The sequence below is a fragment of the Cajanus cajan genome, chromosome 11, assembly GCF_000230855.2.
Source record: "Cajanus cajan strain Asha chromosome 11, NIPB_CcT2T_4, whole genome shotgun sequence".
NCBI lineage: Eukaryota > Viridiplantae > Streptophyta > Magnoliopsida > Fabales > Fabaceae > Cajanus > Cajanus cajan.
Genome location: NC_138527.1, coordinates 42,886,998 through 42,904,668, shown reverse-complemented (window position 1 = coordinate 42,904,668; position 17,671 = coordinate 42,886,998). Strand labels below are relative to the sequence as shown.

The 17,671-nt window shown below is 33.8% G+C and overlaps 2 protein-coding genes across 4 annotated transcripts; one reads left to right on the top strand and one right to left on the bottom strand.

Moving 5' to 3' along the window:
• Positions 1-809: 809 nt before the first annotated feature.
• On the bottom strand, positions 810-16,171 carry LOC109801552 (Putative AT-hook DNA-binding family protein). 2 transcript variants are annotated; one of them, XR_014430493.1, is made up of 3 exons: positions 15,088-16,171; positions 14,600-14,733; positions 810-1,035 (listed from the first exon to the last, which is right to left on the bottom strand). XR_014430493.1 is itself a non-coding variant. In XM_020362651.3 (2 exons), exon 1 carries the CDS (start codon positions 15,983-15,985, stop codon positions 15,104-15,106), a length of 882 nt encoding a protein of 293 aa, XP_020218240.1. In that variant the 5' UTR covers positions 15,986-16,171; the 3' UTR covers positions 14,135-14,733; positions 15,088-15,103. The 2 variants fall into 2 exon arrangements, 1 of the variants encoding a protein (XP_020218240.1); XM_020362651.3 differs by lacking the exon at positions 810-1,035 and having other exon boundaries at positions 14,135-14,733.
• ARK3 (armadillo repeat kinesin 3) lies at positions 1,527-10,828 on the top strand. Of its 2 annotated transcripts, XM_020361637.3 has the most exons (19): positions 1,527-1,771; positions 2,027-2,127; positions 2,243-2,365; positions 2,732-2,917; positions 3,007-3,228; positions 3,351-3,507; positions 3,990-4,139; positions 4,637-4,725; positions 4,910-5,113; positions 5,341-5,454; positions 5,870-6,001; positions 6,105-6,236; positions 7,211-7,346; positions 7,462-7,554; positions 7,918-8,043; positions 8,150-8,275; positions 9,430-9,573; positions 10,071-10,199; positions 10,286-10,828. In XM_020361637.3, the coding sequence occupies exons 1-19, from the start codon at positions 1,642-1,644 to the stop codon at positions 10,444-10,446; spliced, it is 2,655 nt and encodes an 884-aa protein (XP_020217226.2). In that variant the 5' UTR covers positions 1,527-1,641; the 3' UTR covers positions 10,447-10,828. The 2 variants fall into 2 exon arrangements, with proteins under 2 accessions (XP_020217226.2, XP_020217227.2); XM_020361638.3 differs by lacking the exons at positions 1,527-1,771; positions 2,027-2,127 and having other exon boundaries at positions 2,303-2,422.
• Positions 16,172-17,671: the final 1,500 nt, after the last annotated feature.

Here is a 17,671-nt window from a genome sequence, read left to right as displayed (position 1 = left end):
TATATTCAATAGATATTGGAAAGGTGATTAAATTTCCGAAACTCACTACTTCCTTTGGGAAAGGAGCGTTAACAAATAAATTCATGCAGCAAAGTAATCACGCTTCATTGAATAAAATCTTAAGTTTGTAATTGATCGAGAACATCATGACAACTGCAAAATTCAGCGTTGGACCAATAGATGAAGGAAAAAAAGAAAGAGAGAAAAAGAGTAGGACAAAAACTTGCATATTATATTTTCAAAGCTTAATGGAGGTTGATGCTGCTTCCCTCCATGGTTTATTCAATTTGAATATCTTCTTACATATTGATTTAAAGGAATCCATCTTTATTCACTTTGTTGCCCCTTTTTATGACAACTGTATAGTTTGCAGTCCCTCTTTGCCCCTCCATGCCACTCTTTATAGGAATTTTCAAATCTTTCTATTTGTTCTTACAGTAAAAAAATTTCAGTGCATGAGATTTCCTATAAAAAAACAATGTTACTGCATGAATTAACTAACTTCTTTATTCTGATGTCAATCTAGAATCATCCTTTTGTATTATCTGAGACCAAGTTTCAATACAAACAATACAAAAAACAATATCGTTTCGAAAAGAAATACAGAAAACAATAAAGACACGACAGTCGCATTAACCTGTTGTGCAATAACCAATGAACTATTGAAATTTGTCTGATATTGGTCGTACACAAAGATGGTTGAAAAGGATATGATTTGCTATTCTTTGCAAGTTAACTTTCAGTCAATACGATAATTTGTGTATAAAAATAAAAAAGTTGTTTAATTTTGTAACAATTAATGATAAATGTAGAAAGAGAATATATTTTTTATATATAGAAAAGACACGAGTACATAACATTGTTTAAAGGATTATGTGGTACCTGAATTGAACAAACACTGATTTTATGATTAGCATATTTGAAGCCTCGAGCAGTATTCAATTTTAGAAACTTGAATGTTCTTCGATTTTGGACGTATGTGTGTGACATTGTTAAGGCCTCCTCTGAGTCCGAGCAAAGTGTTTGCAAATGAGCCTACGATATCGACAAAAACACATCTTAGTAAACGGCACAAAAGACAGTTTACTTGAAACAAAGCTATTCTTTCCAAAAAAAAAAAAAAAAAAAAAATTCCATACCTCTTCCATGCACTACAGTTAACATGAATTTATTTAATTCAAGCAAGTAGGGAATATTAATATTTTTACAGTTCTAGGAAAAAAAATAAAAAAATTAGAGTAATCCGTGATTAGAAAGTGAATAGAGCGGTTGGGGGAGTTGAAAGAAATTGAATGCTGCCGGCCTACGATTCATTGCGGGTGTGAGGTGACACCTCCTTTTCTATTGAAAGAAAAGCAAATTAAATTTCATTCCGTTTATACCCATGCTTAAGAACCTTTAATTTGAAATAAGGAAGGATGTTTTGGTACTTTAGAAAAATGATCTGAACAATTAGAAGCGGAAGAAAGAAAGTGGGACCCGCGATGGACCTCTCAGGTTTCATTGCTAATTTGTATGCGTATGGCAAGTCAAAATACGCATTACTCTGTGGCAACGGAATTTATGTGAGTTTGAAAGTGCAGTGCAAGAAACATGATAACTTGTTAATGAGCAACAAATAAGAAACCCTCTTTTCTTGAAATGGCAACCTCTCAGGTTGGTAACAGTTACAGAAATGGCACTCACTCTCACAGAACCTCTCTCAAGCCACAGGCCAAGTCAAAGCCTACGCAACGCCGTAATAGCACCGGCAAGGACCACGCTGCTGCCGGTAACTAACTCTTTGAGATCTTCCTTTCCTTTTTAATTATTTCTATGCATTTTCTATTCGGTGATTATGTCATAGCTACAAACGAATGCGTTTCTGCACCTGGAGGTGAAAACCTTTCAGGATCCGTGAATTTGGTGAGACAAATCCGTGAATAACTGCATGAACAGACTTGCGAGTGTTTGTTGAAGCTTAATTAGGAAGTAATTATTGTTCTCGCTTTGGTCCTAACATCATCGTGCTTATGCTTGGGTGAAGTTCCTGGAAGAGTAAGAGTGGCTGTTAGATTGCGGCCGCGAAATGCAGAGGAATCAGTGGCGGATGCTGACTTTGCTGACTGTGTGGAACTGCAGCCAGAGGTATAGTATATGTATTCCGTAACTTTGTTGCTTGTTTCAGAATTACTATCTTTCTGCTGCTGTTTTATCTCTTTATGGACTGTTAATTGTGCTTGTTTGTGTGACTCTATTGCAGCTCAAGAGGTTGAAACTTCGGAAAAACAATTGGGATGCAGATACTTATGAATTTGATGAGGTGCTCACCGAATTTGCATCACAAAAACGCGTTTATGAAGTTGTGGCCAGGCCTGTTGTGGAGGTGGGTATTCATCCAACAGTGCTTTGCGTTCAAACACTGTAATCATTTGATAATCAGGTTCGTCGATATGTGAGGGAGCATGAATCAAGTGGTTTCAGGATCTTTGGTTGAAATGTAATTGCTTTTTTTTTTTTTTTTTTTTGTCAAATTGATTAAGCATGCTTTCATGTCTAGCAATTGAAAGCTAGTTTGAGTGAAGCGATGAGGGTTAACCATGTGACTTCTTGCTTGGGATTTCCCTACTTTCTTGAGCTCATCATTATTGATTTCCTCAAGAATCAATCCAAAGGCTTTACATTTATTTTGGCAACTTTGCTCTTACTGTGGAACTTGCTTTTATTACATACCTTACTTTGACCTCTGCAGAGTGTCCTCGATGGTTACAATGGGACAATTATGGCATACGGGCAGACTGGTACCGGTAAGACTTATACTCTTGGACGACTTGGAGAGGAAGACAATGCTGCACGTGGAATAATGGTGCGAGCCATGGAGGATATTCTTGCAGATGTTTCTTTGGAAACTGATACAGTCTTGGTCTCGTATTTGCAGGTACTTTGCAAAGAAAAAGTTTTTGGTATATCTTTCTAATTTAGTCTCATTGTCTATGGCGTATGATGTTTCTTAATTTCATTGTTCAGCTTTATATGGAAACTATACAAGATCTGCTTGACCCTGCCAATGATAACATTACCATTGTAGAAGATCCCAAAACTGGTGATGTTTCATTACCTGGAGCTAGCCTAGTTGACATTAGGAACCAGCAGAGTTTTGTAGAACTATTAAGATTAGGAGAGGCTCACCGCTTTGCTGCGAATACAAAACTGAATACAGAATCTTCTCGAAGTCATGCTATTCTGATGGTAAATCAATTTGCATAACTTGCTAATGGGGCTCATATTATTGTCTTAGGAGTTATAGTTCACTGTTGAATATTCCTATTTTTTATCAAGTTGGAGGATTGAATGTAGTTCTGATACTATAGGTGCATGTAAGGAGATCTATAAAAGGAAGGGATGCTGCTCTTTCAAGTGAAAATGGCAGTCACCAACACATGGTTAAATCGATAAAGCCACCTGTTGTTCGGAAAGGCAAATTGGTTGTTGTAGATCTTGCTGGTTCAGAGCGAATTGACAAGTCAGGTTAGTACATTCAATAAAGTGAATTTTTGATCCCTCTGTATTCATCTATATATAGTGGCTTTAAATTATATGAGGCTTTACTCAGGAAAAAATCCATATTTCTCTCCCATCTTTTCCCTTTATATTTTATGCATCTTGATATTCAAATGTTTTGAGGCAACATGAAATCTTTGTAATGGCCGGATTGATATAATTCAAACTTCCATGCTCAAGGTAAATATTTATCAAACAAGATGGACAAACTGTTTTTGCTATTTTCTAGTGTTGTTGTTATTAAAGTGACAAAATGTTTTGGGGTTAAAGTGAAATGCTTGGAAAGCAAATATGGGATCTTGTCAAAATAAAACTTAAAAAGTGCTTAAGAACTGTTTCTGATAAATCATCAGTTGCCCCAGACTTATTACTCTGGCAATCAGGGTTGTTTTGCTTCATACAACATCCATGCTGCTTATGAGACCATTTCATTATTTGTTGTTAAATAGGAAGTGAAGGACATACACTAGAGGAAGCCAAATCTATCAATCTGTCCTTGAGTGCATTGGGGAAGTGTATTAATGCACTTGCAGAGAGTAGTGCGCATGTGCCATTTCGAGATTCAAAGCTTACTAGACTGTTACGTGATTCATTTGGAGGTAAGGTTCAGTGAGTAGAAGAATTGATATTTTCTCTTTGTTTCTTTCTTTTATTACTATGATAAAGAACCAGATTCTCAATTATGGCATGCTATGTAGTGGATGCTGTCAGGTAAAACACAACATGTGGGAATAAAAAACTGGTCCAGTAATTAAAGAATTATTCTGTGAGACATTCAATTTGTACATAGAAAACACATAGCTAGTAATCTTAGGATACTTCGGGTGTAGTAATCTGACATTTAAGAATAAATTGCTGAGTCACTGTTAATGCTTTAAAATGTGTTTCCTGTTGATGTCTCAATAGTTACCTCTTTTTGAAGTACTATTGATATAAGAGGGAAATCTCAGGTTAGAAAATTCATAGTAAATTGTCGCGTTCTAGATTAGAGACATTATTATGAAATACATATTTTGTTAAAATTGTAAAGCACTTCTAATTTTTATGAACCACATCTGTGCAATTTATGTTTCCTGACATGTAAAAGTTTTAACAGGTACAGCAAGAACTTCACTAGTCATTACTATTGGACCATCTCCACGGCATAGGGGAGAGACTGCCAGCACTATAATGTTTGGACAGAGGGTAGGTTTCAAATTCAGTAGTGTACTTTCTTTTTTCTCCCTCTACCTTTAAGATTATTGTAGCTGCTGAAAGTCCCTATGCTCTTTTTGTTGGCTGGCTTGACCTCCTGTTCTGAGATTAAATTTTAAGCCAATGGTGACAATTGTAACCATTATGAAAATGCTGAACATTGTGCTCCTTGTAGGCTATGAAGGTGGAAAACATGGTGAAACTAAAGGAGGAATTTGATTACAAAAGCTTATCTAGGAGGTTAGACATAGAATTAGATAAACTCATTGTGGAACATGAAAGGCAACAGAAGGCATTTGAGGATGAGATCGAAAGATTAGCCACTGAAGCACAACATCGGATATCTGAGGCTGAAAGAAACTATGTAGATTCATTGGAGGTTGGTTCCATTTCAATTTTATATATCTTTGTTATTAGTATTGTAGTGTGTATGAAACAGTTTCTCTAACAGTCATTGAATTACAGATTCTGGAACAGTGTATCTGTAGTATCAAATGTAACTAGTCTTTTGAGATTATATTGGCCCATATTGGCAAAAATATGTGGTTGCTTTGATGTTGATGACTTCCTTGTGTTGATGTACTGATACTCATTTTCCTTTCTCAGAAGGAGAGAGCAAAATATCAGAAAGACTATATGGAGTCAATTAAGAAGCTTGAAGAGCAGTTTATGATGAATCAACGAAAGAATGAGGAATCTCTTATGAATTCGAGTGGAGAGGTAGTGGTTTTTACCATACTATATTGTCTCAAGCTTATTACAATAGATGAAATTACTAAGAGCTACAGAGTAGAAGACAATTTCTCTGGAAAACATAAAAGGAGAACAGATATGACTTGGGGAAAAAATCTCATGTAAAGTAAAATCAGGATTAGGACTTTTTTAGCCAAACCTGTTAATTTAATGATTTTTCCCTGTGCGTTTATGATATGAATTTGTCACTTGAGTTATAATTGGGGCATTTTTTTCTCAGATTTAAAATATTCCAATGAAGCCAAACTAAATTGCAACCTGTGAGTTTGAAAACAACTGATAATATTGATAGCTCCATATGAAATAGTAAAGTATGCCCACTTAGTTTTTGGGGATTTTCTTCAACTGAGTATTGGGGCTCACTGGAATTATCTTTTCCTAGACTCCCAAAGTGTCTGCTGAGGAACTGGCTGATTTGAAAAAAATGCTTCAGAAAGAGTCTCATCTAAGAAAAGCTGCTGAAGGGGAAGTACATAATCTGAAGATTCATGTGGCTGAACTAAAAAAGTCAGAGGTTTGGTTTTGTGCCTCCAATATTTATATTTTTCACTTGCATGTCCTCTTCTTACCTTGTTGGTATCAGAATTAATTTTACGTGGAAATTTTTATTGTAATAGGCATCAGGAAAGTCGGAGATTGTAAAACTTCATGAAATGTTGGAAGATGAAGAACGTCAAAAAGAGAAACTTGAAGGAGAAATAGCAATATTACAAAGTCAATTGTTGCAGTTAAGTCTTGAAGCTGATGAGGTAAGCTATATCAAAAGTGTACAAATGCCTCAGTTATTCAGCTTTTATCTAGTAGATGTTTCATATAAAGATGACCAGTTTTGCTTTTTACTTTGTTTTCCTCTCATGGTTTTCAATTTGGAGAACCTTTGAATTTGACTAATTAGTCAATTTGCATTTATTTTCCATGCATTTTCATTTTGATTAAAAAAAATGTCTGTTCTCATTCGCAAGGATTTGTTTTTAACATCCTAATACTTTTGTCTTCTTTACTATCTAAACTGAAGCAGCTACTATGGTCTAAAAGTTAGTGATTTTTTCATTTGAATAGCACAAAGTGAGACATTATTAAATTACGGTAGTATTTAATATCTTCAATTCAGCTTGGGCTAGATATGACTATGTCTAACAAGAGATAATCTCCTATTTTATGACAATGCTGTGAAATCATATTTTTGCCAATATTGGCATCCTCAGGGACTTGGCTTTGGGCTATATTTATTGTAGGCTGAAACCTCCTCACCTTTCATGAGTCATGATTTATGTCCATTCTCATCTGTGGGAATGGGAGGACTATTCGTTGTTTTATGGCCCAATAGAGGAGCCATGAATGAATTGTTTGCGTCCCTATGATAGCCATCTACCGGAAACATTTGCATTGATATTGTAGAAGTTGATACTGCAGAATGTGAATGTAACTAGGTGGAAAAAGTTATCTTAGTTTACCCGGTCTCTCCTTCCCGGTTCTTCTCCAGCGGGTTTCTTTTCTTTCTCTGATGGTGAAATTGGAAAATTGACCATCTTAAATAAAATTTTGGGTTTGAGACTTCAACTGATGGCAAATGAGTTGTTTTGAGATGTGAGACCATGTAAATGAAAGCAAACCAACATTGTTGTTCTTTGCCATTTTTTATCATGTGCATTGCTCGGGCATCTTCATGTATGATCCTGTGCGGGAATCATATTTGGTTGGTTAATTGATGTTTATCCTATAGACCAGGCGGCAACTTGACAGAGGTGGGCTTGAAAAAGAAATCGGTGGTCTTAATTCTCTCACTTCCCAAGTTAAGCATCAGCAACAAGCTTCAGGAAATGGAGAGAAGCCCTCAATAGCCAAGCTCTTTGAGCAAGGTAGTAATTAATTAGTATATATCACTTAGGTTGACTAATTGACTTATATTTCGTTAATAGCTTATTTTGTATATTATAGATTTATTTCTTCCTGATAAAATAAATATTTTTACAGTGGGATTGCAGAAAATTTTGTCATTGCTTGAAGCAGAAGATGCTGATGTGCGAATCCATGCTGTGAAAGTTGTAGCAAATCTAGCGGCTGAAGGTTGTTTAACTGCTTTTTTTTTTTTTTTTTTGAAATTCCTCATCATGCGAACGAATGAACAAAACAAAAGTGAATAATTAGTGTGACCTGTAAATTGTTTGATCTGGAGTCCATGAAACTGGGGACTGTGTAGAAAGTTAAAGTTTAGTATTTTGAAATATTTGTTAGAAACAAATATCACCACCAATCATATTAAAGCTTCTTTTCCTTATTCCTCCTTGATACATATCATATTTTTGGCTTGGTTTATTGATACACTGATTCAAAGAAGGAAAGCATCACCTTCTAAACTATATTCAATTTATAGAACTTTGGTGTTATAAGACACATTGGCCCTAACATCTATTGAACATGATGTTACAGAAACAAATCAAGGGAAGATTGTTGAAGCAGGAGGGCTCACGTCCTTGCTTAACCTTCTTAAGAGCTCACAAGATGAGACCATACATAGAGTTGCAGCAGGTGCAATTGCAAATTTGGCAATGAATGGTAAACTTGTGATTCCTTTTTTCAACTAGTATTTTTATGAAATAAAAATATATTTTTACTTAGTTATCGTTTTCCTGCTCTCTGCACCCTTATTCTATCTTTACAGAAACCAACCAAGAACTCATTATGGCCCAAGGGGGCATTAGTTTGCTGTCAATGACTGCAGCCAATGCTGAAGATCCTCAAACCCTTCGAATGGTTGCTGGAGCCATTGCTAATCTTTGTGGCAATGGTAAACTGCCGATCTTATTCTATTTTTGAAATTATTTTTAATTGCCTGCGATTGCATTCAATATCAGAGACTCATTACTTATGAAAGATCCTTCTGGTTTGGTTAAGTGTAGGATAGTAGGATAGGAGTCATGGACAACAAATTCGTTGACCTACCTTTTACTGCATTCTTCCATCCTTTCTATTGTGGATGAGTAATACAACAAAATAATGAATGGATGGATCATTTGCTTGTTCTACCTATAGATTATACAACCATACTTCATTGTTGGATACTTCTAGTAAAACTTTCGTTCTTCTTGGTTGATATTCCTGTTTTTTGAGTATGAATTTATGAAGCCATCTGTTGAACAAATATATTTCAATAAATAGAATCACTGTCAAACTAAATCTTTGAAAGTTAAGAAGTTGTAAGTATAAGGTGTTTGATTTCATCTTTGTTGAGATATTGATCATGATGTTAAGTTCATCTATTTTTTTCTTTTTTTCTTTTAATCCGGCTGCTTGTCTTCTATAATATTTCTGCCCTTGTCATGCTTAGTGAATGCTCTGAAAATTTTCATGTTAGAAGAGTAAGGGGGTGCTTTTTTAAGTTATATTCTACCATACCTGGAAATATCAAGATTGAAATATTTATTTTCATATTTGTTAGAAAGTTATACAAAAAAAATATTTCAAGTATCTTTTATTCCCAGAAAAGTTGCATTCTCATGTTCTACCAGCTTTTTATTCCCGTGAGGAGAGGGTGGGAAAGTTAAATTCCTTTGTAGTGGGAATAAATTTTACTGTGAAAGTCCTATATCTTCCTACCCACTAGTATTATTTCTGAAAATATAATAAACATTCCCAACAAATTTTAGATGTTAACTAAACATGTTTTCTTACAATACTCCGGAATATTATTATCATTATTGTATTTCTAGGAATGTGATTCCTGGAAATGTAATATCATGCCATGAAATAGACTTCCTTGAAGGGAAAAATAAAAAATGTCTGGCCTATTTTGAAAATGTCATAAAGTTTCTTTATGAGGGAGTCTCATGGGGCTGTGCTGGATATAGATTGGGAAATTCTAGTCTAGGCATCATGTACCAAGTTGATTCTCTTGAAACATAATAACCAGCGCCAGTAAAAGTTTGGTGTCCCTGCATCTAGATAAACTACAAACAAAACTGAGGGACGAAGGTGGTATCAAGGCACTGCTGGGAATGGTCAGATGCAGACATCCTGATGTACATGCACAAGTTGCTCGTGGAATAGCAAATTTTGCAAAGTGTGAATCAAGAGCATCTACTCAAGGTAACCCATGTAACAGCTTGCCAAGTCATATTTTCATTGTGATAACATTAATATTTTCATTGAAATGATACGTTTGCGTTTAACTGCAATGAAGGCAGCTTAGGGTTTTGATGTGGAAGCAGAGTTTCCCACATTAGGTATTCTGAATTATGATACCAACTAAAAATAAGAAAAAAGTACTATCTGAGGTGATCAAATTTTACAAGGCTGATCACAATATGTACATTTAAGGAATTATGCTAACTGAGGAATCACGGGTCACAAATCTGGCCCAATTACAATAAATAAGGAAATAAATCCAAATAAATCTCCTAACTGAATGTATACATAAAAACGAAAAGAGAGGGAATAAAAATGATACAGAATTCTCCCCCTCATTCGTCTATTACTACCGTATTTCACTTTTCATTTTTGGACCTTAGCATATTTTAGCTTTGCAAAATCGTGCTCCATCAAGTCTCTATTTACCAGAGTTAAAATTTTGCCACATTGTATAGGGACAAAGAGTGGAAGATCTTTCCTTATTGAAGATGGTGCCCTTCCATGGATTGTGCAAAATGCAAATAATGAAGCCGCGTCCATCAGGCGTCACATTGAGCTTGCACTCTGTCACCTAGCACAACATGGTAAGTACCAAGTAAACTCTCTGTGAATTAGAAACTAAATTTTCACTAGGATACGTTCGTAAGAACCTCTGATTGATGCATTCCAGAAATAAATGCAAGAGACATGATTAGTGGGGGTGCATTGTGGGAGCTAGTTCGTATCTCCCGAGATTGTTCAAGAGAAGATATAAAGACTCTTGCCCATCGAACACTAGTCTCCAGTCCCTCTTTCCAAGCTGAAATGAGGCGTTTGCGGGTAAATTACTGAAGAATTATGTATAGTAAGCTAAAGTGGGCTGAAAGATCCGAAGACAAGTAATACTTTTCAATATTTTGGATGTAACTCCACAAGTAAATCAATCAGGATGGCTTTCTTCAGTGTTCTAGCTGAAATTCCAAACAAGCGTGAGTGAGTTATTGTATGTTGTTGATCCATCAATGAATGGCCATAATTTATCCAAGTCAACATGGTGTCTTTCTGGTCCGCTTGCTAGTGGCCAATTACTGGGATGTAAATTGATTTGTATATGAAATAAATAGATGTAAGGGTAGTGACAGTTTTGAATTTCTTCCACGAAATAACTCGTTGTCATTCATAAGGACAATAGTTGATTTGTTGATTAGTGATGATTTTAATTGTTTTAACAAAATTCTGTCTGTTAAAAGTGTGGTCCCCGCCTCGTGAACATTTATTTTTTCATAACGAGTGCCCCTACCGTATTGCGAAATTCAATGTATTATTATAATTATTGCCTTTATAATTTGGGATGACTTGAGTTGGTAAGACAATAAAGAGGCATATGAGCATCAAACATATTTGGGACTCACAAAAGATAAAGAAAAAGTAGTCTTTTTGTAGTTGATTTTTCGAGATTCAACAAAATTTCGCTCAATTACCCTAATATTTTCTAGTTTTACACAAATTTTCCTTGATTTATATGACAATATAAAGCATTAATGCGTATATCTTTCTCATCAATACAGACTTGGTCTGATTTTGAATGTAGTTATATATATTATATATAGATTGAGAGGGGTCAAAATAATAATGAAAGTGTTTCAAAAGTAATTTTACTAAATTTATGATCAGTATAATTTGTCCCGTTGTATTTCGATAATGATGCCTAGCTCTGGAATGTGCCTGCTTTACTCAGCTTGTTACTAAATTTACGATCAGTATAATTTGTCCTGTTGATCAATGGATGTAAAAGTAGCACTGAAAATATGTATACATCATATTACTATTGTTAAGTGGCAAAGATTTAAGTATAACATTGATGAATGATGATCCTCAACCTGAGCGCATTAATATATACTGTTAATCCTTTAGATGGTAATGATAGACTAACAGAACAGGAGCTGTGAGTTGCATGAACAGCATATGTCTCATCTTGACAGCTGGTAGCTTTAGTATAATTAAAATAAGGTCAATGGAGGGAGAAAATTTATCAATCAGGACAAAGTAGAACCCTTTTTAAAAGAAACGTCGTTTTCAAATTAATTACTTGCTATATAGCCTATGGTATATAGGAATTGATTCCGGTAAGTATTATTGTCTTTACATAATATTTTCACTTACTATAATTAAAATCATGCATAATAGTTCAAGCAGGATTTAGGGATACATGCGCATCCCTATATATATTGAAGAAGAAAAATCGAGGCCCGTGATACATTTGGTCAATATCTAATGCGGGAAGTGAGCCAGATTTCACGTACTTACTATTTTTATTTTGTTTTATGTCGCGGGCTCCGTATTTTATAAGTTTCAAAATAGTGAGCGATCAAAAAAATCAAAGTCAGAAGCAGCTTCTTCTTCTTCTTTTTTCTCCATTAAGAACAACTATAGTTGATTGGCCCCTCCCCCTCGACGTGAGAAATTATTACGTAGACAACGACTAAGTATCCATAATTTTCAATTAATTATTATATAATATATGTTTAAATTTTTTAATTTACAAACAATAATTAATAACACAACATTTAATTACATATTGTGCAGAAACTAATTAAAAATTATATTATTCATAATCATCTAATATTTTCTTGCTCAACGTGGTTACCAACTAGTTAGTAGTTAGGTATTGTCCCTATAGATGAAGTCTGACACCCCGGACACGGTTAACATCTTGGATTTGATTATTTCTAATATTATAATTTAATTGATAAAAAAATTATTGATCGTACTATTTAAATATATCTGATAATTTGAATTATTGTAAAAAATTATAATCTCATAGAGGAGATAAATTTTTTTATAATAATTTTAGAGTTTATAATGAAAAGATAATTATTTTTTAATTCACTTTTGCTTTCCTAATTTATTTATAATAATTTATTAAATTAAATATAAAAATAATTATAACAAATAACTTTATATTTATAGTTGATTATAAAGTAATTTGTTTTTCACAACTCATTCAAATGCACACTAATATTATCTTTTATCTGAAGCTCTGTGAATTATCAGTGAGATAGAGATAAAAGAAATATGAATAGAAATATGAGATAAATATGGTAGAAAAGATTTGTTATTGTCTTATTGAGATGGATAAAGAAGGTAAAGAAGTGGGAAAATATTTTACATCAATTAAAAATGATTTTTTATATATTGATCTGTCATTTTTTGTGTGTTAATACTGTATATATAAATTGAAAAGAAAAGTTAATTTTGTTTTCTTAAAGTGAGAAAAATAATTAGAGCATGAGAAAGAGAGGGGAGCATGATTTGGATAGAGACCTGAAAGCAGTGGTTAGAGAATAGAGGGCAACATGGACGTTTAGATTAGACAAGGCAGGCTTTTTTAGGGGTGCATGCATGGAATGGAATCTTAAAGCAACGGGGTTTGAGATTTGAGAAGAGAGGGTTCAAATATGAAATGAACTTACGTCACAGAAAGGGAGAGAGGAAGGAGACAGGGTATATATATTACGTTCGAAGCTTGTTGTCTGTCTCGTCTCGGTTATCGTTGCCTTTTAATCAAAGTGTGGGTGACTGCCTCGAAAAACAGCTCTTATCAGACACTGCATGTGTCAACCAGTTGCCAAACTTTCATGTTTATCTTCTTCTTCTACCACTACTTGTTATCTACCCAGTACGATGTATGTATTCTAACATCAAACCATAAATTAAATATTACACTACTATATTTTAATACTTACCAACATTTTTCTATTTACATTCTTTAAAATAGTACCGTATTTTAAATAAATAATTTATTTTATAGTATTTTTTTAAAAAATATTATTATAAATATAATAATATTTTTTATTTTAATATTATTTTCTTTAATTATTTTTGAAATTAAAATTTCTCATCGAGTAAAAAATGTTACATAGATTATTTTACAGTATTTTTTTTAATTGTTATTATAAATAAGTAACCTTTTTTAATTCAATATTATTCTTTCTACTTTGCTTATAAAATCAAGGTCTTATATCAAATAAAAAAAATATATTTCTTTCATCTTTAATTGTTTTCTATGATTAAAAGTTTACATCTAGTAAATGAATGACTTAAAGGATACGTATAATTATATAATTATACTTAAAATAAATAAACTTTAATATTTAATGTATAATTGATGACTAATTAAGAATATTTTTAACTTTTTTTTAAAGAACTTTTAAGAATTTATGAGACATAAAATATAATAATTAGTAACAATATTTATATTAAAATTAATTATTATTTTATAAAGTTAATAAAAACTTAACAATATTATTAAAATGTTACGAAAATATCACTTTAATAATATTTGAAAAATATTGTCTAATTATGTAAAAATGTTATTAAAGATTTTTAGTAACATAGATTATATACAATATATATATAATAATATATTGAAAAATAAATTAATAACATTTATATATAATTAGGTAACATTTTTCAAATGTTACTAAAAGTTCAAATGTTATTAAAAGTTCTTTGTGTTGTAGTTTTTAAAGGCTTGTAAGGTAAAAAAATTATATAAAGAATATAAAAAAATATATATATTACATAAATCTTCATTTTTTTTATCTTGTTAACTTGTATGTCGTGCATGAGGTAAAAAAAAAATGAAAATTCAATAAAAATAAATTCACGTTAAGTAATTTGAAAATTTTCTAGAATCTGGACGAGCTGAGAGATGTTGTAACTTGTAAGAATGGTATTGGTAGTTAGTTAGCAGTTAATATCTTACATTGATTAAACCCTAATATATATTTAAAGAAGACAATTACAATATTTTTGAATGGATTAAAATACTCTTTTTAATTCGATTTTGAATAACCTAAGTAGATCATACATATGCTATTTATCATGTTCTTCATCAAGTAACCACTGTCACTAATTTACTATTCACTAAATCCATCACACGGCGCATATGTATTAATATGTTAACCATAACCTCAAACTGAAACAAGAAGAAAGACATTACCTTCAATTGAGAAAAATGAGCGTCCCAAAAGGTGATGTTCTTCGGTTGCTAAACCTGATAGCTGATGCGCTTATATAACAACGAAACGAATGAAACAAAAAAGAAGGAGAAGAAGGAATGCAATGAATAAGAACCTGCAAATGTAAAGTAACACTAAGACACAACATGCAGTAGAGAAGCAGTAGTTGGCTGTTGATGAATATATAGAAAAATAGAAGCAAAGTCAATCGCAGGCGTTTTTCTCTTGTCATGATAAATAGATTAAAAGTGGATCTCCAACGATCGATTCATGAATTTAATTACAGTCTGAAATATAGCAACTGAGTGGTTCACGGTTCACCTAATAAAGAAATCCTAAAGAAGCGAGCGTTGGTTGAAGAATGAAGATGGATGACGCTTTACGGTAATAACAGGACAGGTTGGTGAATCTCTTGCTACGTACGTACCCGACCCACCCAAAAAAGCTAAAAACAAAAGCCATCACTTACACCAATCATGGACATATCAGTAAGGAGAGCGACCCGTTGCCCAGAAAGTCTCGTTCGGCATCTGAACGGAATTCAGAAGATTAGGATTCAACCCATGAAAAAGAGGCGCAGTGCTTGAATCCCCCATAAGCTGCTGTGGTTGACCAACGCCAACGCCAACGCCAACGCCACCGCCACCGCCGGGTGACCCAATCGAACCCCCCTGAACCGCCACCGAAGGATCCTCATCTTCCAAAGGAAGCCTCTCATACGCAGCGTTGCTGAACGAAGCTGACATGATAACCACTGGCCCCGAAGCAATCAGCGCTCCCACCACGCTTCCTCCGACCACCTGGCCCTGTCCTCCGGCCAGGTATATTGTCAAACCGGAGGCTGCCGGAGGCGCCGGAGGCGGCAGGAAGGAGCCGGCGAGGGACAGGATCTCGAACCTTCCGTGGAGAGTGACGACGGCGCCGGAAGAAGCCGGTTGGCGGAGCGTGACGTTGGTGACGGTTCCGGTGCCGCTCATGATACAGACGCCTCGCTGGCGGCGGCGGGCGAAGGTGGAGACGCTGTCGACGACGTCGCAGCCGTCGGCGACCTCCATGACGTGCGTTTTGAGGGCGTTGGCGCTGTCGCGAGTGATGATGATGGGGGGTTTGGGCTTGTTCTTGGATCCGGTGGGTCTTCCGCGAGGTCTTCTTGTGATTTCGGTTTCGGCTGAAGCTGAAGCAGTGGCAGGTCCTTCTTTGTTGTTATCTTCGGCGTTGTTTTCTTTGTGAGCGAGGTTTAGGCCTCCACTGCTTCCGCTTTGTTCGTCTTCTGTGTTTTGTTGTTGCAACGCGTGGAATTGGTGTTGGTGTTGGTGTAGGTGGAAAGGAGGGGGGAGAGAATGGCCGTGTGCTGCGATAGGATCCATTCTTAATTTCTCTTTATTCCTTTCCGATTAATAGCAAGACCCAGAGATCGATTTCTTTGATGCTTAGCTAATTCTAACTAATCCTGCCACTGATGACAGTACTAACCAAACTCAAAATTGGAATAGGAAGGATGAAGAAAAAGAAAGTGGTGAGTTGGGTTAGGGTTACATTCGCAAAATAGATCCAACGCTGTGTGCTTATGGGCGGTGCATGGTCCCCACTTCTGCACTACACTTGCACTCTTTTTTTTTATTATTTATATCTCAACACCTTAAACACTTCAGATCACTCTTTTCTTAAAAAATAAAAAATAAATTACGAACACAGTGCAGACATATTGAAAGATAAATGATTGGTAACACTTATGTGTTGAGAAATTTTGAGTGTAAAAAAAAACATTACTTGTTTGTTTTAAGGTAACACTGTTACTTGTCATATTTACAATTTTTCTCTTCTCTCTTGCAGACTGTATATCGGTGTAAGACTGTTCATAAATATTTCTCTCTCTATGTATATAGCCTCTACTTAAATTCAAATTTTCAATATGAAAGGGTTTTTTTTTTCTTTCTCTAAGATAATAAAATGTTAGTTGATTTTAGTGTTACTTGCTTTACTTTTTTGAAAAAACTTTGTATCAAAGGAGATAATTCTATTATACTCTTGGTAAAAGAAAAAGTAAAATGATTCGGTATTAAAATTTCCAAAATGTTAGTAATCAAACTGTGAAAAATATGATAATTAAGTGCAAAAACTAACCAGATTCGATAGATCATTATATCCTTAAATATATTAGTTAGGATTTAATTTCTAGATAAAAGGGCAAGAAAAGTTTTATTGAAACAAATTAATTTACGCCTAAAAAGAGGGAGACATGAAGTAAGGCAAATGTGAATTACATTTACTTTACTCAGTTAAATAATTTTTAATTGTATAACTATATTTCAAAATCTTGTTAGATTATATATTGTCATCTTATGATTCTTACTGATAAAAAAAATAAATAAATAAAAACATATCATATATGTACTTTTAAGAATATGAATTATTTAATCAAAATTAATATATAATTATAGTTTAATAATTAAATCGACAAAAATAAATATATAAAGCTCTATGTTATTGATTGTGTAATGTAATTTACTCTCCATTTTGAAAACATTAGTCTTTGATAAGTTCAAAATACCTTGGTGTAATGAAAAACAAACACAAAAAGAAAATAACACAATTCTAAGTAAGCTCAAACTAAATTATTAAGGGCCCTTCTTCTAACTCAATTAATCAACATCAAACTCTGTCGTATCTAAAAAGAAGATATATCTGGTGAAGACATTAAAAAAAAAAGCAAAAAAAACACGCTGACAACCATAAATCGTGCTCAATTAGTTAGAAGCCCATCAACCAATTAATAGAAGAATTCTTGCATGTGCAAATTTGAGACGTTATCTTATTTTATGATTGAACATTTACTATGTACATATTTATTTAAATTTAGAATAGATTTGTTATAAATTAGTTAATGTAAAATTTTCATGCATTATTTAATTAAACAAAACTATAAAAGGCGAACGGATTTATCAAATACTAAACTACATAAAGTCCTTGCAAGTAATTAATTAGGAGTACGGTTTACAAAGTTCTGAATTTGATTTGAAGTCCTTGCAAGATCAAAAGATTAAGAAGTACTC

Coding starts and splice junctions, on each gene's coding strand:
- LOC109801552 (XM_020362651.3), bottom strand. CDS start 15,985: ATGGATCCTATCGCAGCACACGGCCATTCTCTCCCCCCTCCTTTCCAC.
- ARK3 (XM_020361637.3), top strand. CDS start 1,642: ATGGCAACCTCTCAGGTTGGTAACAGTTACAGAAATGGCACTCACTCT. Junction 2,128..2,242: donor GTGTGGAACTGCAGCCAGAG/GTATAGTATATG, acceptor ACTCTATTGCAG/CTCAAGAGGTTGAAACTTCG. Junction 3,229..3,350: donor GAAGTCATGCTATTCTGATG/GTAAATCAATTT, acceptor CTGATACTATAG/GTGCATGTAAGGAGATCTAT.